This window comes from Oryzias latipes, chromosome 11 (assembly GCF_002234675.1).
Source record: "Oryzias latipes chromosome 11, ASM223467v1".
Lineage (NCBI taxonomy): Eukaryota > Metazoa > Chordata > Actinopteri > Beloniformes > Adrianichthyidae > Oryzias > Oryzias latipes.
Genome location: NC_019869.2, coordinates 10,791,994 through 10,813,726, shown reverse-complemented (window position 1 = coordinate 10,813,726; position 21,733 = coordinate 10,791,994). Strand labels below are relative to the sequence as shown.

At 39.9% G+C, this 21,733-nt stretch overlaps 1 protein-coding gene across 4 annotated transcripts; it reads right to left on the bottom strand.

Annotated features, from left to right (window-relative positions):
- Positions 1–1,397: 1,397 nt before the first annotated feature.
- Positions 1,398–21,151, bottom strand: igf2bp3 (insulin like growth factor 2 mRNA binding protein 3). Of its 4 annotated transcripts, none has more exons than XM_020707121.2 (16): positions 20,421–21,151; positions 19,669–19,729; positions 15,495–15,543; positions 13,003–13,054; positions 12,097–12,160; positions 11,521–11,799; positions 11,287–11,421; positions 9,426–9,548; positions 9,151–9,286; positions 8,506–8,637; positions 7,748–7,816; positions 6,176–6,298; positions 5,975–6,049; positions 5,670–5,801; positions 5,469–5,582; positions 1,398–4,217 (listed from the first exon to the last, which is right to left on the bottom strand). In XM_020707121.2, the coding sequence occupies exons 1-16, from the start codon at positions 20,593–20,595 to the stop codon at positions 4,107–4,109; spliced, it is 1,830 nt and encodes a 609-aa protein (XP_020562780.1). In that variant the 5' UTR covers positions 20,596–21,151; the 3' UTR covers positions 1,398–4,106. The 4 variants fall into 4 exon arrangements, with proteins under 4 accessions (XP_020562780.1, XP_020562781.1, XP_004073885.1 ...); XM_020707122.2 differs by having other exon boundaries at positions 6,176–6,295; XM_004073837.4 differs by lacking the exon at positions 7,748–7,816 and having other exon boundaries at positions 6,176–6,295; positions 20,421–21,149.
- Between the last annotated feature and the right edge of the window lie 582 nt (positions 21,152–21,733).

Here is a 21,733-nt window from a genome sequence, read left to right as displayed (position 1 = left end):
AAACTCAGCAAAACTTTGGTAAATGGATGAACTTCCATAATCTTTGCTTGTAACTGAAAAATTGAGACCACACATTTTATTCTGCTGGATGTTTTTGAATAGATGCATTTGTACATACCTAATAAATGTTTCTATTGGATCATAAACCAATTAAGCCTTCTTCATATTCAGGTTAACAGCACTATTTAAACAGGAAAACTGACAGCACCCAAAGGTAGACTTAAGGTATAACCAGGAAAGAAAGAAGCTGTTTAACTTTTGTTTTAGAAGTTGTTATTGGATTACATGTCCTGTAGCCGGATGGTCTTTTGCTGATTTAAAAAAGAATTTATGTCCATTTGTCAAGAGTAAAAGGCAATTTTATATTTAGAAAAACATATTTCCTCCACACTTCAGTTTTTATTAGTGACAAAAATGAACAGTTCATAAATATGTGGCATAAAAGTAGCAGCAATGTAGGGAAAAATTAAATTTATGGATTAGTAAGACTTTGTGGTTCCTATAGAGTTTCGGTCGGAGAGAAATTGGCCCAAATGGCATTGTTGATGTTGACGGTTGCAGACCCTAATCTAGATCAGAGATTTTTTTCAAAAATTGAAATTTGAGATCATTAATAGTGTTTATGCAACTTTTTCCTCTGTATTGCATTGCCATTGTGACGAGTCCTTTACAGATTAGTTTCGTCAGTCTCACCAATTAACTGTTGAGTTAAGAGAGGTAATCTTTTATTGATTGATTATTTTTTAATTTGGTTAAAAAAAAATATGGTACATGTGTGCAAGCACACACATTTGAACTACCCTGACATAGAAAAAGCAGTTACCGTTATGTGACTTTTGTGGGGAGAAAGTGGTGAGGGTATAACCATTCCGCAGATTCCAATTTTAATTTTTGTATATGCTTCAAGGACCATCTTGCGCAAAGTGGCAACTTATTAAATAAAAAAAATAAAAACTTGTACTGGGCACATAAGTGTACAGGATTTTAGATTTAACCCCCAGCAATGGATCAGGCAAAGTATACTGCAGGATTAAAAATAACTAGCCAAGAAACTATTTTCCTGTCAACTAGAATGTTCCAACCAAGCAAACACCACATAGTTTAAAAATGAACAATACACATCTGACTTAATTTTAGGAGCTGCCTGAAGGTGGCATCCTCACTATAGACAACATGACTTCAGTTTGCAAAGTATAAAAGAAAACATCTTACTTTTCTTTTCAAATATGATTTAGAAATGAAAGACAATCCAATAAACTAAAACTAAACATTGAAGCATGGGGGTGGAAGGACAATGATTTGGTTTAATTGAAATGATTGTTTAAAAGGGGGGGGTCCTCTTGCTTTGGATGTTCTGTTTACCTTGTAGAATGTGGAGAAAATAAAACCTTCAAAAAAAACTTTAATTTCTCTTTTTATTCAGAGGCATTTGACAAGTGGAGCTGTGTGTGATGGGGGTGGGGCACAAGCATGGTCGGAGGGGGAAATATCATGCTAAACTTTGTTTTTCCTTAAAAAAAAAAAAAAAAAAAAAAAAGATATTCAGTCCCTTAAATCTGACCCAAAAACAAGGATTTTCCACTTTACAAAGCCAAGAAATGCTAAAAGATGAAAAGAAAAAAAGAGCAATCAAATTGACATGTAAAGTAGTATCTGAGGGAAAAAAAACGGAAAAAAAACAAAGACATCTGCAATCATTCTGGGGGTAAAAACAAGAATCAGAAACAAAAAGGCAGGCCGTTTAAATCAAATGTATTTTCTTATGTTTACTATTTGGGGAAAAAAAAAAAAACATCCATGACCATTTACCATAAAAATGAAGCAAAAGCTCTACTACACGGAAGCCACACCAAAAGTAGAAAGCAGAAAGAAGGAACCAATGCTGAGGATACCAAAGCCAAAAAGGAATATATATATTTTTACATAAACATTGAAAAAAATTTTTTTGATCACTTTTCTCTCAATTCTAAACAGTTCATGATTTTTAGTTAATCAGAAACACAGGATACATCATTGTGGGAGGAGGGACTAACCAATAGAAGAATGCCTCCATTTCAAATTCAAAATGTCTAAAGAGGTAGATCAAAACAAACTGGAGGGGGGGGGGGGGGGGGGGGGGGGTCATGTTAAGTATCACTTGAGCCCCCTCAGTTAAGCGTGGTGTTAGGAAGGCGCGCCCAGGTAGGAAGAGGTGTTCGGGGGAGAAGGGAGGGGGCTGAGGTATTGGTGCGCGCTGGCGCTCAGTGGGGGTGGGGTGGCGTGCCTGGTGCTGCAATAACCCCCTCCACCCCCTAAGCTGAGGTAGACTTACTACTGTGGAAGCATGGATAGAGACATATACCACAACATATTTACATTCGGCATAGAAAACGGAAAAAAAAAAAGACTTTTACTTTTTTTAATGTTTGATTTTCTTCTCACTCCCCCAAAGTCAAGATTCTTCATCGTTTTGTGCCTTTTGTTGTCTGTTATCCCTATATGAGCAACATTATGAAACATCTGCTTACATTTGAGGGTAACAGAATGCCAAATCACTTTCCTAATGCACAAAAATAAAAAAAATTTAAACTATGCATCACTGTGACTTCCCCCTTCCACACCATGCATGCAGTGACTGACACCATGTGGACTTTATGGACAGACTACAGGAGGCCACCCTGCAACAACAAAGCCTATTTTATGAAAATGAAATGAGAAACCAGCGATGTGATGAGGGTGGCGAGTGACCTGGAGACAGATGAAGGTGGGGCATAAAGAAGGAAAAACAAAAAGCTCTGCTCACAGCTACGGTGAGGACTTATCACAGTCTGTGCTGCAACACAAGACTGCAGCCCTCGCAGGAAGGCGGAAAAGACATTGACGTGTTAAAGTAGCATTATCAATAATCCCAAAACTAAATGGCATTGCTGCAAATATGTACGGTTGGCATTATTTGCATGTCTTAGGTTGTATTCTATTTTTTCCTTCAAGAAGATGGACCCTCAGGGGAAAAAACTGAGGCGATTTTCTCTATATTGTCGTCAGCCGCCAGCTGAGGAGGCGCCAACTCTTGCTCTGGGGCTGCTAATGTACAAATAGACTTTATGTACAAGGTCATCTCGGGTCACACACACATGTACAATGCCGCCTGAAGCACCAGAGTTGAAGGCAAGGTCAGATGGCAGCTGACCCAGTTTTAAATTTTCATAAAAAAATAAAAAATGTTCAAAGACCATCAGCTTTATAAAGTATACAAAATACCACCAAAAAAAAAAAAAAAAAAACTTTAATATATATATATACGCTTTCTCTTTTGAGGTACTAGATCCTGAGGTAGTTAAGTAAAATGCATAATATATTGATTTTTCTGGGCACCTCATAATTCAGCACCCTACTTTTAAGTGTCAGCCGTAGTGCTGCCCTCTCTTAATAGATCTATTTATATAGGTCTATCTATAAAATGCATCCAATTTTTTCTTTAAAATGCCACTATCTTTATACAGGCAGAACGCCTCATACAACCCACCCTTTCAGGGTTCCTTTTGCCTAAACATGGCCCTCCCAACTGGGGCCGACCCTCCCTCCCCCCCACAAAAAAACCTCTGATGGTCGACTAGGACCAAGCAATGCCTTTTCCCTTCCACAGGAAACTCATGAGAAAGCTTTACCACCAATAAACACCAGGACAACTACATCTGAAGTCAACCAAAACATCTTGTCACGTTTAAAGTACCACACCGAGGAGGTGATAGTAAAAGGGGAGGGGAGGGGCACTTCTTCTAGTGTAAAATGAAAATAAAAACAAACGCACCCGTGGGGGGAGGAGAGCGGTCCAAGGATTGTACATGTGAGGGCCGGTGACAGTGGGAGCCCTCAGACATACATTCTCACAGGAGATGCTGAGGTTGAGTGGGTGGAGCTTCCAAAGGCAAAAGGGTCTTATTTGCCACACTCAACAGTTCAAGTCAGCGAGGGGTGCAAGTCCGATTCGGATCAGATAGCCTCCGACCCCTGAGATGAGCGTTAGGACCGTCTGTCGTCATCTTCCTCCCCTTACACTCTTCTGCATCCGGCCGTCTTTTGAGTCTTCTGACAGACCGAGTCGCCATTTCTCTGAAACCAGCAGATCATTTCCTACGAGGCATGGGAGGCTGGCCTCCAGGCTGGGGTTTTAACTGCTGCTGCTGCTGCTGCCTCCTCACCTGGGCCAGGATTTCCTGAATCTTCCTCTGGGCAAGCTGAACCACAAAAAAAAAAAAAAGGTTAGGCACAGTTTTAATCAAACACCTAAAAGCATGTCTTTTTTTAAAGACTGCTCATCGGAATTCGCTTTTGGGTTGTGGGCGGGTCTGTTGGTGAAGAAACTCTGCAGTGATATATCCCAGAATGCTTTTGTTTACACTTAGCTCATCACCACACCAAGGTAACATTAGCATAACAAAAAAGGGTGAAAATTTCAGAGCCATCCAGCCGTACAGTTTTGAGCCAGATAGTAGAAAATGAAGACTTGCATGAATATAATCGTCTTCAAGTGGAAAACTAAAAAAAACATGGCTTTTCATTTGCACCCGCCTGATCATTACGATTTGAATTAAGAAAATCAGAAAGTTTTTTTTTTTAAATATCCTCCGTGAGAAAAATGCAATAGGAAAATATCAACAGAAAAACGCCATTTCCATTTGAGTGGGTCTTGAAATGGATTTTTCCTTTTTCATTTGTTTTTTGGTTTCAATTCAAGCGAAAACATTAAGGATGTTTTAACACTGAGCACTCATTCCACACCAGAATGTGTTAACCCAAATATCTAATTTGTTTTAAATCTCTGCTGACATTACACTGTAGTACTACTTAAGATGAACCTATAGGGGCGTCTTATTTTGAAAGGAAGTAATGTGAACCTCTGTCAAGTTATTGATAAACCACTTCAAATAATAATAAATAAATAAAAAACGACAATTTTCTCCATTTTTAGTGTCTTATTTGTCTATAGGGTGAAGTCAGACTTTGTGGCTCCTACTGGGTTGTGGTCAGTGAGAACTTAACCAGAATGGCTCCTTAAGTATTGAAGGTTGCAGACCCCTGCTGTAAAGCAAAGTGACATTTAAGCTGTTGATTACAGGTGCAGAAATAGAGGCCAACAAATCTGAGGAACCATGAACCACAAAGTTTGGAAAATAGCTGGGTGGTGAGCATGATGTGACGAGTTGCAGGCGATTATCAGTAAATGGCAGCTTAAACTGTTCAGTTTTTTGGAAAGGGCTCAATTTAAGGAATACCAACCGCAAACTAGTAGTCGTTATAACGTTGAGGATTTCAGGGAGTTTAGTTCATTCAAATAAGAGACGATCAATTTCATTTTTTGTGCACATTTAAACAGTCAACTACCTAAATGCGAAAGCATGATGTCTGACAAAATGTGTCCCACTTATTAAACATTTTTTATTCAAAATAAGATGAACCCGTTTGTAAGCTTTGATTTAATGACACACCTGACATGCAAAGAAGTGCCCACTGATCTTTACGATGACCTGGTCGTTCTCGTCAGGCGTCTGGTCCCTGGGCACCACCACTTCTGCACATGTCAAGTTCTGCAGCTCATTGACCTGTAACAAAGAGCAATTTATCCTCTGAAAAAGTCTCAGGATTTGTAGATTTACCAGGGGGGTTTGCAGAATCAGTCCTTTCATTACCGTCTTTCCACCTTTTCCAATGACTCTTCCGGCAGCAAAAGAAGGAACCTTGATGTGGGCCTCCAGCTTTACCTCTTCTTTGGGTCCAAAGAAATTCTCTTCCTTCAATTTTCCAAAGATGCGACACTGGGCCTATAAAGATTTGACCATTGTTGCCTTTTAGACATAGAACACTTCAGTTTTGTGACCATCCCCGTTTCAGGAGAATCCCAATTTTTTTCTTTGCCATTTAAAAAAGAAAGAAAAAAAAAGCTCTAATATGATCAAATTTTTATTTTAAAAAGGTGAACATGAAGCTTCAGAACCTTAAATTGAGCTTCTGGTGGTCCAACGATAATGACCATCCTCTGCTTGGCATCCATTCCTTCTGCAGGAGCAATCTGAAAGCAGGAAAAGCACATCAGTAAAGAGCTGCTCCAACCAAACCTTTTAAGTCCTCCCCCCTAACCAGACAAGAGGCAGGTGGAGTAATCCCATCCCTCCTTCACCATCTGTCAGGTACTCACCTTGATGGAGGCTCCTGCAAAGTGAGACAGCTGTTTAATGTGTTGACCCTGTTTGCCAATGATGGCTCCCACTGCAAGCGCAGGAATGAACAGGTGAACCGTCTCCGACTCCGGCTGTCCCTGCTGGGTACAAAACACTGCATTACTGCCCCAACCAGATGACAGCTGCACAGTGGTAGCAGACCATCTACTCCGCTCCAGCACTGGTGTGTCAACAAAACAGCAAATTGAGTAAAAGCTGCTCGCTTCCTAAAACTTCATTGATTAATTACCCCCTCATGTGAGTATGAAGGAAGTGATCATTTCATTTCTGAAGCAAAGGTTTGTGTTAATGCATTCTAAAAAGAGATGCATTGATTATGTTGCATGCAATTTATAATGGAATTTCAATGACTCAATAAAGACAAAATACAATTGTGCGTCATTACAAAACTGAAGCTTGCCGTTGCAAAGACCCACTCCGGTGCATTTCTGAGTATTAAAATTCTTCTGAATCAAGAGTAGACAAAGAATTAAAAAAAAAAGCCATTTGAAAGTTTGTAGGCGTGACGTAGAACCCCACCCCCCCCCCAAGCTCCCTGCTGTGCTCCATTCTGATGTATCAGCTTGCAGACAAATAGATCCATGGACACCTTTGTTTTCCTTGTCTGAGCTGGAATCTGGATCAAAACTGTACAGCTGGATAGCTGCAATATTGATTACCATTTTTGTTACACTGGTAGTGTTAACAAGGCTGTGAGGGGCTGTAAGCTAGCCGGAGAGAGTGTAGACAAAGGAATGATGAAAAAGGGGGAAAGCTTACTCAGCGGCAACAGTCCCGCCCACAAGTCAGAGGCTAATTTGTAGTGAAATACCACTGCTCTCAGACAACAGGGTTTCAGATTTTTGCTTAAAACCATATAATCATAATTTAAAGACCACTGGTAGCACTTTAAAATAGATTTTTTGAAATGACAGGAGTGGGACTTTACAGGGTTAAAATCTCTAATAAAATGAGCAAATGAAATAAATGCATAAAAATACAACACCCGATAAAAAAAAAATAAGAGCTGCAGAAGCACAGACATCCAGAAATTTACAATTTATCCACTTTTCAGCAAAACAGCCTTGAAGAATAAAATAAAATTAAAAAAGTCCTCAACTCCAAAGATTTTTAACCTAAAATTGTTCAATTTTGCTTTTTTTCCTGGTAAAACATCTGTCTGGCTTTCGTAAAAACTCAGTAAACAACTAAAGAGATTTTCCCCATTTAACTTTGCGTGGTCACCACCAACACCCATGGGTCAAGCAGATCAAATACAGAAAAGCTTTATGAATTATTCCATACTGCAGAAGTAAGGCATGCTGTTAGGCAAAAGGTAATATCAGGGTTTTTCCAATGCCACCAATTACTGCTCTGCAAGAAGCTGTGGGACAAAATAATGTTAGAGTGACCAATTAAAAGACTAAGAGCTCTAAAAAAGCTTTAGGAGCAAAAAAAATAAAGAAAATCCAGAAAAAGGAGGGCTTTTGCAGCAGATCCTGCAGCAGCAGACTTGAGCCGTGCAAAGCACTTTGGGACAGGTGACTTACAGCGAGGGGCTGGCTGCTCGCCGAAAGCATAGAAGCCCAAAATGGCCCCTCAGTCGCATAAAGACTGCACTAGAAGGAAAAGGAAACATGAAACGGAGTCTACTTCACTTTCCATTTCCAAAAGTTTAATTCACATCTTTTTCCTTCAACCGGACGACAACTAACCCACTATCACGGGTTAATGCAAACAAAACGGAACAAAAGCAACACACAAAGATGTGCAGCCTTCGCTTCATCTGTACTTGGAATTACTCTTTCCAAAAATAAAAAACACACAAAAAAGCTTTGAGTTGATCAAATTTTTGCTGTGGGTCTTAGGTGTACAAGTAAATACAAAGTACAAAAAAAAAAAAAAACTTTTTTTTATTAGCTCCAAAGTTTTCTGGGGCACAATAACTTCACTTTGGTCAAAACCTTGCATAGATGTTAATTAATTTCATTTATAGTCGGGCTGAGGTCGAAAAATAATGGATTGACAGTGGAAAAATTAGGTTTTTGGGGATTTGATTATCACATTCTGCCTATCTTGCCAGTTTATTGCTTCACCTCTGCAGGGGAAAGAGAACTAGAAGAAAAAACCCAAAGCAGCTCTTCCAAGAGCTCCCATGCAGAAACAACATTCAAGTTTCACTGGTCCAAATAACCTAATTTCTAAAAAAAAAAAAAACACACACACACACACACAAACTAATAGTTTCTGCTTTAATAGCACCATAAAAGTTTAAAAGTATAAAATTAATACGAAAAACATCACTTACTCCGAATGACGAGCATCCACCGTGGGCTCCTGAAGGCGGGAAATTGGACATGGAGGGGCCCATTCCTGGAGTTCCACTGGGAAACAATCCCAAAGCATTCAGATTTAAGCCAGGAATCAGGTTAGACTGGAGCTGGAGAGACATTGAAAGACTTGATGAAATATGAATACCAACCTCATGACCTTACACAGTATAAAAATGTTTTTATTTTTATTGTTTTTAAAAGCCCACACTTTGAGGATTTTCCAGCCTGACTCAGGGAAAATACAGCCATAAAGTATTTTATTGTGCAAAATGCTTTTCATTTGCAAACTACTAAACCCCGTGTATGTTTAGTGCATTTCCCTGCACCACCGTTCGAATTCATCTACATGTTTAAACCTTACAATGAGTTTTTTTATTCATGAAAACATTCCTGTGTGATAGTTTTCCAAATGTGGTTTCTGTCCATTTTAAAATGAGCTTAACCACACCCCCCACCCCAAAAAATAAGAAAAAAAAACAGTCACCCCTGATAATTAAGGAACTGTAGACAGAAGTTGTCAATTTTTTACATTTTATAATAGTGATTATTCTGCATTGGAAACAAAAAAATAGATTAATACACATTTCCCCTTTTGCCAATTAAGTGATGCATATACTCACATTCATAGCAGCCATGTCACTTTCATACGCCTCCCTGACCTTCTTCATCACCTCCTCCTCCGCCCTAGAGCACGCTTCAATGGAGCCTTTCACTGTGATGGTTCGCTCTGGGTTGTACAGCGTGAGGTCCTGAAGACTGCACAGAACAAGTCAGAGCCATCAGGATGGCCTTCTCCTCTTGGAGTGTCATAATAGGACACAACAGCAAAACATTCAGAATTAAAAATGAACACAGGAACAACCAACGTGGACACGGTGCAAGAAAATCCTCTTACGGTGAGATTGTGATCTTGGTCCCCGTATCCTGCTCAATTTTCTTTAGGTTGCGGCCTTCTTTCCCTATTAATCTTCCTACAAAGTTGTTATGTGCAAGGATTTTCAGTGGGATTTCCTCAGTGCTGCAGAAGAGAGATAAAATGTTAAACCTTTTGCATCAAGTAGAAACATTCTGATTATACCTTTTATGAATAGACAAATGCATAATAAATTTGGGGAAAGTGTTAACTCTTCAAAATAAAGAATAAAAATGCTCCGAGGCCTGAAAGTCTAATAAATATGCAAAGCCAGCAGAAAGAAATCAATTATTCAATCCGAGCCTCACTTGCTCCAACTTTTATTTCCAAAACCTGCACAGGGGGTTTAAGAAACTTCACTTCATACATTTGTGAGTCCTCACTGAACGGGCGATTGTATATATATTTACCAATCAGAAGAGGCAGAGTATTCTGAGCTTTGCTTTGAAACAAACCAGTTTTCAGCAACGGGAAGAAAAAAAAATTACACCAAAGAAAAAGCTTTTGATTACTATCAAACAATCAAGGACTAAAGCCTTCAGCTGTTGAGTTCATCTGAACAAAACTCTCATTTCAACATATAGCTAGTAAGAAAGTAAAACAAGCTTTGCAGCATCAAGGCCACCTCCCAACCTTTAGATGTCAGAAAAAACTAGTCAAAAGTCAATGTCAGCTGTATTGTCAAATATGCTGCATACACAAGACTTACAGAACAGATGAAATTACTTTCCTCTCGCCCGACAGTGTAAGCAACTCAACTAACTAAATTGGTTGACTTTACAGGACTGTGAGATGAAACCACAGTTACTTTTATATTTCAAAATAAATATACATCGTCAGTTTCCCCATCTTTAATTAAGTTGTACTAAATGTAGGAATCTAATTTTCCACGGTTACAGTCAAACGACAGGTCAGTGCAGAAAAAGCTTTTTGGCCTCCTATTGCCTTTGGTAACCTTCATGGTTTTAAAGCCTGAAGAATCTTTTCAGAACGCAGCAGGATTCAGTCATTAAAGACCCATTGTGGTGAAAATTGAGTTTTTGATGGTTTTTTTACATTTTCTTGTAGCATTTTTCTGACAATTGAAGACATGTATAAAGAAAATCAAGTTAAAAATTGCATTTCTGAGTATCTCTTTATTCAATTTGTGAATCTGATGAATAAATGCTGTTTGAAAAGAGCTTATCTTTGGTGTAGAAAATACATTGGGAGGGCCACAACCTCCCTGATCCGCTTCATCCTGAAGCATCCACATGTAGACAAATAGATCCACGTAGGTCTTTGTTTTCCTCATCTGAGCTGGCATGATTTAAAAACTGTACAGCTGGATAGCTCCAAAATTGCTTGCCATCTCTGTGGCATCAGTAATGTTAGGTTGGGGTTGTGAGGGACTGTAAGTTAGTGGGTGGGCATATAAACAAATGATGGGAAATAAGCGTAGCCAACAGTTCAGCCCACAACCTGGAGGGGAATTTCTAATGAACTGCTGGTTGCCCTGTAGAAACTATGTCCAAGGAAATGACAGTTTTATTGTTTTGACTAAAAACGGCTATTGAAAGACCACTCGGAACACTTTTACAACAGATCAAAATATGAATGGGGTGGATCTTTAAAAATGGTTGCTGTCAAAATTATTTTGTGTTGCAGCAGGTTTTTTTATTTTTATTTTTTCAAAAGACTTCTGATTCAAACACTGCGGCTCATTATCAGGTCTGTGGAGAGTTCGGGAGCTCAATTAAGTGTGTTGGATCAAGAAAGCAAAATAAATAAAATTAAGGTCCAAGTAAGTAGAAAGACCGAAAATGATTAAGTTCTGCTTCATGTCTTTTGGTTTTGAACTCACAACTTCGTGTCGAGGGCTTCCTTCTGCATGATCTCCATAATGGTTGTACAAGCTTTGGAGCAGCCTTCAGGAGTTGAGTGAATGGTGATGGGTTTCTCTGCTGCACCGGCATTTTCTTTTCTATGAATATCAATTCTGCAGTTGGAGAGAAAATAAAAAGCCAAATCAGTCCAATGCAACACTGACTTACACACCAAAGACCAAATATATTTAGTTCTCATCTTAAAAACTTACTTTGAATGAGTTTGTTTGGTTATGTTGCGAATAGTGGCGCCCTCCTTCCCGATTATTGCACCAACAAACTGCGTTGGAACAAGCACGCGCAGCGGGATGTCTGACTGCACCTTGGGCCGTGCACCCATACCCGGGGAGCCGGAGCGAGGGGGACCGCGAGCATTAAAGCCTCTCCTGCCTCCAACTCCAGGACCTTCTGGAGCCGCCGTCTCGTCTGGTATATAAGACACCTTTAAGGCATAGTTCTCCATCATATATCCATTCAGCTTCTCCATCACCCTGCAGAGACCACAAATCAGTTTGTGTAGAAAACGAAACAAAAAAATCTTTTTCAAATCATGCATTAAGTCCTCATGTTGGTTTCAAACCTTTATTTAGACAAATCAATAATACTCGTTCTATTTGAGGGCAACATTGTGGTATGATCACCATACACTAGGGGGCACCAGATAGATAATTTAACCCCTTTAAACATAGAGCTTCACATTTCAAAGTTCTAGATATGAAATCAGACCAAATGAAAAAAGAAAAAAAACAAAGTTAAAGACATTATTCTAGAGGCAGGTGTGTACTCACAGTCTGGCCTGGTCTTTGGCTGCATATCGAACATTTACTACTGCAGTCTCTGTGTCAGTGTTTACTGTGGGGAAAAAGAAAACAGTTTCTATACATTTGACCGTCTCAATATGAAATTTTGCTTATTGGAACGTGTTTAATTGATAAAGTAAAAATGACATATGGTTATTGTTACAGATTAAGCAAATGACTAAAAGTAAATTTTGTTGGGATAGACATTGAACACCTTTATGAAACAAAGCTCTTTGGATGAGTCATTATTGACCAACAGTTTAGTTGGAAACTACATGATATATATAATAAAAACCAAATATCTGAAGCGATTAGTATAATCCACAAAACCAAAAGAACAGAGTTAAAAAAAAAACACCTTGCAAATCCAAAATTCAACATTAATTCTTCTATACTTTCAATATTGTAGTAGAATTTTGGGTAATAAATATAATTACAAATCCAAAATATGAATACATTAAAATTTCTGAATATTGTGCATGTAAGAATGTTTTGAACAAGGTTGAACAAATGTAAAATGTTGATGTTCTAATTTTAGGACAAACTTGGGAATTTTCTACGATACGAATCTTTTTATTAGTAACAATGTATTCATCTATACGTCATTATGAATATGCATTTAAGTATTTTGATTTTATGTTTTGTGCCACATTTGATGTCAACTTTTGTTTACATTCTTTTTCTTGTTTTTTCTTTTGGATGGGCTTTGATACCCATGATAATCTTTTGTCCCTTTATATTAATGTTGATTATTGTTTAAAAAGATGCAAGAATGTTACCTTTGAGGAACCAAATCAACTTCAGAACTTGTGAAAAAAATACAAAAAGAAAAAAAACGGCACATTTCTGCAGATGGTACCAGGTAAAGAACGTCAAAACTTTGCATCTTTTTACCTTGTTCACAGCTCTCTACGGTCCCATATTGAGCCAGCATACTGTCCAAAACCTGAAGGGCAAAAACCAACAGTGTAATGATGGACCAGAACCTGTTGATCAACAGAAGGCTCTCTACTTTCTACCGAGATGAAATTAAATTCTGAAATTTTTACTGTAATGTGGAGCTTAAAATGCAGTTTTATTGTTAAAATCTCTAATAAAAAGAAAATTCAAATGTGCACTTTGCCTGATTGCTTCTAAGAAAACCCAAGCAAAATATTGTCTTTTTGAGAAACAAATGATGTCAGGCGTTTACCCAACACCATACAGGCTTTGAAACCAGGTTCAGGGGGGCGAGCGGGCTTCTTAGGTGGACCTCTGACCATCCTCAGCTGAACCTGAAGCCACACCCCCAAGAGCTCAACCCCACTTTCCAGCCAACAAGACAACCTGCACCCACCCCCACTCCACTAAACCACCAACCAAGCAACCTCCCGCCTTCCTGCTCTCCTCGCTCTCCATCATTGGCTGCTCCAAGCCTCCCTGCCCGCTGGTTGGCTTTTCTACCTCGTTAGCTACCACTTCTAACCAATGGGAATCCAGGCCATTCAGGAAAGGGTGGGGTACATTCCAGCAGGAAGCAGCAGCTGGGGGGGAGGGGTACGAGTTCATGCTACACATTCTGTGAATCGGTGCACATGGAGGGGAAGAGAAGGAGTCCAGGCCCACCCACCCACCCACAACTGCCTCTGAACACGCCACCACTCTAGTTCCATTCTTAAGCCTATGAGGCTAACAGCATGGCCAGTCAACTTGTCCGTTACATGAGAGGCCTTTGCACCTAAAGAGCCCATTTTATTTTGTCAATTTTTCTGACCCCACCATCTGAGGAGGAGAAAGCTACAAGTCATCTGTAGCCAAAAATAATGAAAAAATACACACAAACATGGAGAATCTGGCTCATCACATGCTTGGAACATGGCTGGATCTGGAGCTGCAGTTAACGGACATGCACACGCAAAGCAAGCACACCATTACAAAATTCTGAGCTACTCTAGAGCCATGTGACTTGTTTTTGCAATCAATTTCAAATATGATAAATTCACCTGAAGTGTAGAGATAAAAACACTTGGATAATCCACATTCTTGATTTGGAAAAAGCAAAAATGTTGCTCTGCAAGCACGCGTTATGGCAGCTAATGCTCTGAAGGAGGAGGGGTGTTGGAGTCAAAGCTGCATGAAAGTACACTTACAAGCCAACAACAGGGCTGACTTAAAAAAAAAAAAAAAAAAAACTATTTCTCAGTTTTGAATAGACATGTTTCCAGATTTGTTTTCTTTTTTGTTTAAATAAAACATTTTTAAAAAAATCTGCAAGACTTTAAATTTGAAATTTCTGCACCACATTTACTCTTTTTTTACATGTCAACCCTTCAAAGACAAAAGCAGATTGCAGTTTTTACAAACATTTACTTTTGCTTATTTTAAATTCTAGATCCCAGAAGAATGCTTAACAATAAAATATTAAGTATGTTCTGAATGAATGTTTCAAGATCAAGTTAAAAACATTTATGAAGGTTTTTCTTTTTAATTTAAAGATTTGCTTCCACGTCTAATGAAAAACACCAAAACTCACATGGAGCTGAAGTCATTTCAAAATTAGTTCCCTGAAAGCAAAACTATTTAATAACACAAGCAAAACTCCAAATGTTACAGCATTACAAACCCATAACCACTAAAACAGGCTTCACAATCTTTTTGTATTTAGATCTATATTTATACATAAAAGCATTAAAAATATAGAGTCCTACTATATAAAACTGTATCTTCAAGTGTCACTGCTTCAGTCCTTCGGAAAAAAGACGCAGATTTTTTTTTAAATGAATCTGTAAACCATTTTTTCGCTTCAAAAAAAAAAATTGTAATAAAATAAAAACTTTAAAAATGTATTTGACATGGAACAAAAAATATATATCTACTCGCAGAAAAAACAAAAGTAGTCAAATCTAGGATTGTCATTCTTGAACCACTGGGGTCAAACATTCCTCCCCAGATCTAACCAACCCATGTCACATGAATGTTTCACGAGCCTTTACATTTATAAGAAAGAAAAGAAAAGAAAAAAAAAGGGTATTTTTGCAGTAGCATCAAGGAGATAAATTTGAAGCATTTGCAGCAGGCTGAAGAAAAAAAAAAAGAAGCAATGGAAACAGTGGTTGAAAAACTCTTAATTGAATCTTCTGACACTGATGTTACCTATGTACTCCCCATACTCTTACATTAAACCACTTTTCCACAGCAAAACACTGTTGAGATCCGCTAAACAATGGTTCAGACATGTTCCACTTCAGACATAAGCTACAAGGGCCTCAGTCTTCTGAATCAAACGTATGCTCAGATGAAATCTGAACAGACGAAGGGTAACTCCACATGTCACTGAAAAGAGCCTACGGTCAAGTTGCTCCATGACTCCTTGCCCTGGAAGCAGTTAGCAGCCCGTTAACACTCACCTCCCACTGCATGTGAGGCGGGATGTTCCTGATCTGCAGCTTACAGCTCCTGGACGAAGAGGAGAGGACAGACAATTAAACCTTTACAACGAGAGGACAATGACAAAAGAAAATAATGTCCTCATTGCCGTCTACTCAATGAAGCTATATAAAAAAAAAGGGATTTAAAAACCTAGAAAATACAATTGGTTGACTAAACTGTTCAGAATTTGGATCAACTACCACACCCTTCTCCCACATTACCCAGAGCACAAACAATGACATTAGTAGGAAAACAAGAACATGGAAATGAGAGAAACCAGTAGCAAGAATCAAAAAAAGCAAAAATCCCACTTATTAACCACCGTTACACACTTTTGAGTGAAGCCTGTGCCCTGCAGTGCTAAAGTGTGAACTTTAAAACACTGCAAAGCTTGCTTTTTCCAGACTAGACACTTCTGCAGGAACATCCAGCTGTTGTACCAAAATCGGGGGGGGGGGGGGGGGGGGGGGGGCACAGAAAACAACAGGAAGCTCTGCTGGCCGAGGCACGGAGATCCAGCCGAAGTGGAGACTGGCAGCTACAATGGCACTGCTGTGCTCCGTCACCACAAACGGGGACAGCTATCCCCAACTCATTCATTCATTTACCATCAGGGTTCCCCATTGGTTTTGTGTTGTGTTGCAGACAATGGAACCTGTGAATCAATGAGTCAGAGTTTCACAAGTGTTCGTCTGCATGTGGTGGTTGAATAACCATGTGGGAAAAGTGCAGGCCACTCATCAACACCTGGCTAAAAAGAAAAAAGTCCATAAAATCTTCAGACGTAAAACAACTTACAGATATTTTTGCTACCTTATTTACAAATAATGAAAATAAAAAAGGGATCAAAAATATTCCGCAGTGGGACATCCGAAAGGGGCTTATCTGCCAACTTCCGCTGTGTCAGGGAAACCTTGGAACACGCGGCATTTATGAAATTCCCACAAGACAAGGACAAAAGCAGCCAGGCAATAAAAAAAATATTAAAATTCCACACAAAAAGTGCATTTAACTCCATCGCTACACAGGTGACGGGATCTTCTCACCTGAACTACCACAAACCCATTCATTCGTCACTGGTGTATCAGTTGACGAATAGGAAAAAAGACAAGTAAAAATAGTAAAATATATTTAAAATCCAGAGCAACTTTGTGCTAGACAAAACCGTCTCCATGTTCAGCACTGTAGCAGCAACACCCTTAGTCAAATGTGCAAACGCACAAAGTACTTCCAGTTGGATTAACCTATAGCTCGACAGTTACACAGAGAAGAAGCCAGCCAGGGTGTAGAGCGGGGGGGGTTGTGGGTGGTATACATTCCTGGCCCCGGCCTTTGATTTGAAGAGGTGCGTGTGTGTGTACATGTGGGGTGTGAAATGGAGGGTTGGGGTAGCCTTGTTTCAGGCAAGGGTAACAAGGTTCCTCTCTGCCCCTGTGGGGGTGGAGCCCTGTTGCCATGGACACAGACAAGACCACTGACAGGAACATGTAGAGTAGGGTCAAAAGTGGGAGGGAAAAGGATAGAAGGGGAGGCCCAGGAGTGACTGAAGCTGGCCTGTCATTTGACGGCCAGGACAGGAGACGGGTCCCATTATTTACCTTCAAAAACAGTCCAACGTTTCAACACATTTACGACTCCTCTGGCCGCCATGATGGGACCAGCTGAGCGCAGACGGTGCGTGTACAGAGGTAATAGTGTGAGCTAACTGACGAAGATCACAAGAAGATTTAAAAAGCAACAAGAATCACGCAAACCTGTGAATATCCAAACATCTTAAAAAAGGCTGAAATACATAATAATCCTAAATCTTGGTTAGGCTTAATGCCTATCTACAACCACTGACAGTGTAGTGAATATTTTCTGAATGCAACTGTTCCCTCATGTGATCCCTGAGCACCAGGTTTTTATTTTTAGTTGTTGGGTTACAGTTTTACAGCAACAAAAACCCAAAATGATACATGGGGGGTTAATACAACCACTGACACATGCATGGAACAAATTTTTTATTTATGGTACTACTAATCCCAAAACCAACATATTTATATTCTCATTAAGACCAGATAATGTCAAATTCATGCAACACCTGAGGATTTTCATGCAAAACTAATTTTCATAGTTTATACTAAACTAATTAAAAAACGAATTTGTCACTATGGCACAAAAAAAAAGAAAAGAAAAGTCTTACAGTTCTGAACAAAGTTTGAATGGCTTCCTTCTCGCTCACACATGGGGCCACCCCTCTGAACATGACCCCCCCACACACACACACAGTTTACGTCTCATATACATGTGAGAAAAAGTAAGCTAACAATTTTCACTGTTCTGACTTTATTCAAGCTATAATATTCTAAATTGGAAGCCAACTTGAACAAGTGCTGAAGCTTACTAGGTAGCTACTAGACACTATGGTTCCACCACACACACACACTCACACACACACACACACACACACAAATAAAATAAAACTTCCATTGTACCAGCTGGACATTAATAAAAAGGCTTAAATTAATTAAAGAAAAACTTGCTGAGAAAAATATATGCTTTCTTCCACACAGTGCACACAGATTGTTTTTCACAACTTATTTGGGTTTCTATACATAACAGCCTCAAGCATAATTTTCTAAACTTATTTAAAAAAAACACTCAACGTTTATTTCCATTTACACTAATTTTATCTGAATTTCATTAAAAAAAATGAAAAAATTTGAAAACAATAAATTGCCTAATTGTATACAGTGCATTCTGGGGGGTATTATCTGGAGGGGCTGGTTTATCACATTTACACAACTGAAGAGAATCAACCACTATTAGGAGCCAGTGAAACATCGCCATGCTGCTCATTCCTCCAAGTTTTTTTTATTTTCTTTTTTTTTTTTTTCTAAATGTCCCCACCCTATTTTGATTCCTGACTGCTGCAGCACTTCCTCTTCCTGTGGAGTTCAAAGGTTAAGCAATGCTGATTGGCCAACCCTCCTGTTGAAATATACAGGCTGTAATGCAAAAAGAGTGCCCCCCAAGCTTACAAGGGTGTGGGTTCCCTCTTTTTTCATTGAGTATGATTATGTTCCATGTTCTACAGAGAGAGGGGGAGCTCAATTTACTCCAGCCCCAGTGTGGCTGAAACCCCCCCCCCACTATAAAACAACCTGAATATACAAAACATTAAATTCAAGAATCAAATCCTTCCCCTCTCTATTTTCTTATTAAAAGCTGTGTCAAACAATGTGTGTGGTTTTGTCTTTGTGATCTTTTTAAAAGCTATTCCATAAAAACCTCTTGGTATACAATTTAACCAATAGTTTGTCTTTATTTAACCTTTAAAGGGAAATTCTATAAAAACAGACTCATTGATATTTTTTTAGTTTAAAAAAAGGGATATATTTTAGGTGTAAACACGCAAACATGCTTCGTGATTCAACTTAGTACAAATAAAATATGTTAAATTTGGATCTAATAGTTTTAACCCCAATTCGACATCAATGCAAGCAGAATTACGCCAACACCAGGAATACGCACCACACGTCCAGATTTGGTGGAGCACTAAAGATTTTTTGTTTGTTTGTTTTTTGAAAGCCTGAAAACGCTCCACCTCTCACACAGACATTTCGCGAGTTGGGCCCTAAGCCTCCCATTCCACCCGCGATTTGAGGAGTCCATCTCATGCAAACAGCAGCACAACATGCTGAAGAGGGCGAAAGCGCAGGGCAGACAGGGAGAATGACGGGCAGATCCTTCTCAAATGGACGACTCCACAAGGCCTGCACGCCACAAATCCAGCCTGCGTTCACGTTTGCTCCTTTCGCCGTGCGCTCTGAGAGGGTTACAAGCCGCCATGAGCTTGGAGCTCATATATTGGGCACTACATGCGAAAACAAGGGTGGATGTGTAAACAGGAGAGCCAAAAGAGAGCATGTGAAAGCCAAAAGCACAACGGTTTAGGAGCAAAGCGGAGAGAAGGGAGTACAGTAATCCTCCACACGCCCCTTGTGTTTGACCCCTGAGCTTTCAGGGAGAGGAAATACTATTTTACGCAAAATAAAAAATTGAACAATGCACTGAATTTACTATGCTGGGAACCAAATAAAAACTGAAACTGCCATTTTGGATTTTTTTTATTTAAAAAAAAAAAGGCAAAATATGATTTAAACCTACCTTTGACGCTTAGGGACAGAATGCTCCACTTCCAGAAGTTTCCCGTGGAGTTCAACTTTACCTAAAACACAAAAAAGCAACTTCAGAAACATCCTGACCTTCCGGTAGAAAATTCACTCTTTATGGGAAGTTTCTCTCTCAAAAAAAAACATGAGCGTATTTTCTCCATTAAGCTAAACGCATAAAGACGACAGCAATTCCCATCTACAATCTATTTGAGGTCACCTGAACCTGTGCGTTAAAGGCATATTTTACGAGAAAACAAGTGAAAGAAGAACCAAACGTGTTTGTTGGCTTCATTCAGTTGGCCTACATTTGACCAACACAATTAAACCACCTGGTGTGTCAGCAACATGGCTTCACCACGCAGACGGAGGGCCCGTGTTTTGAAACCCGGGGAAACTGAAACTTCGTGGGTGGAAAGGTAGAAACACACCGCTGTCAGTGAACCTCCAACAAGGTCCACTTCTCAAGGCGTCTGCGCCCCAGCTGCCCTGAACGCCACACGAAGCCATTGTATTCATGTCGTTTTGTTTACTTCTGCTTTTTAAAATCAAGGAAAGCCAAAAGACTTTCCACCTAAACCCATATGTTTAAACCCCTGGAGTCTAAAGGCCACGTAAAGGTTGTGTGATAGAAGAAAAAAGGCACCCCCGCCCTTCGTGCATGCATGCATGCATTTCTGGGGGCAATGAACGAAGTAAGACGATCCTAAATGGAGGCTCTTTGTGAATTTGTTGAAAATGTCTCACCTGAAAGAACATCGATGGCCTTCATCGCTGCCTTCTCGTCCGGGCAATCCACAAACGCATAGCCACTTTTGACCAGAAACGGACCACTGTGCGGAATCTTCCACTGCTCAAAGATACTTTCGAAGTCCTCCTCGCTCGCCTCTGCGCTCACGTTGCCAATGTAAAGCTTATTCATGTTCCACGCCGAGAGGGGACAATCTTTACGCGGAGGGAGAGTCAGTTACCTACTCCCGTGGATGTGCAAGTGCGGTGTGCGTGGAGTAGCCCGCGTCGCCGTTACTACTACGGACTGAGCGGCTGTGGCGTGCTTCCCGGTCGTTCAAGCCTCAGAATTTAAACTGGCAGCCTAGGTGTGCGTTCGCTCTCTGTCGCGCAATAAATAAACGCTCAATTATTAATCTCCAAACGTTGGCGGGCCGGGAGAAAAGGAGGAGAAACTACTTTGTGTCTTCTTCCAAACCCCTTGGCAAAGAGACAGAGAATGTCACACACGGTGAGGCTGGCGCCCGCCTCTAAGTCTACAGCCCAGAATAAGAAGAAAGGAGGAGGAAAAAAAAAAACTCTGCTATTCCGGCTTTTTTGAATGAGCCACGTGTTCAAACTACAAATCAGCCCACACGTGAGGATTCCCAATTGCTCAATTAAGTATTTGGGGGAAATTGCACGGGAATCTGGGGTGGGGACAGCAATGGGGAGTGAAGAAAAAAGGAGGGGAAGAGTGGATTGGTGTTGGGAAAATCTTGTGCGTAAAGGGATTCCATGAGAAAGTAGTGCATCTTAACTGGATTCACAATCGTTGCCTTTCTCTGCAAAACTTTGATTGTCATTGGTCAACAGGGGAACATTAAATCGACTGCGCGTTCACGCGCACTCCATAGCAGGGAGACAGAAAATTGCTGGTGCTCGTCCGCGCGGGTGCGCCGTGCCCTAAACTGATGACACAGTTGAGGGAGAAGGGGGTGTGGCCATTCATAAATAATGTTACACTGTATTGTTAAATTGCATATCGGATGTATTTAATTGCAGGTATGTGTGGAGCGTTGGCAGAACCCCGCGCGCACTCTTCGGACCCTCGCACTCAAGTGGAAATGACAACCTGATGACGGCGTCCATCTTCTCTAGCAGGCGTAGAGCCATGCTTCTCTGAGTCTGATCCACGGCTCAAAGTCCAACAGGGGGCCATTTTTTTCTCGTGTTTACATAAATTGAACATTTAAGATCGTATACTTTAATGTGAAATCTGATTTTTCTGCTTTTTACTTTCATATGTTTAGGCATCTGTGCACAACCCCCAGCCATGTGGCGCAAACGCA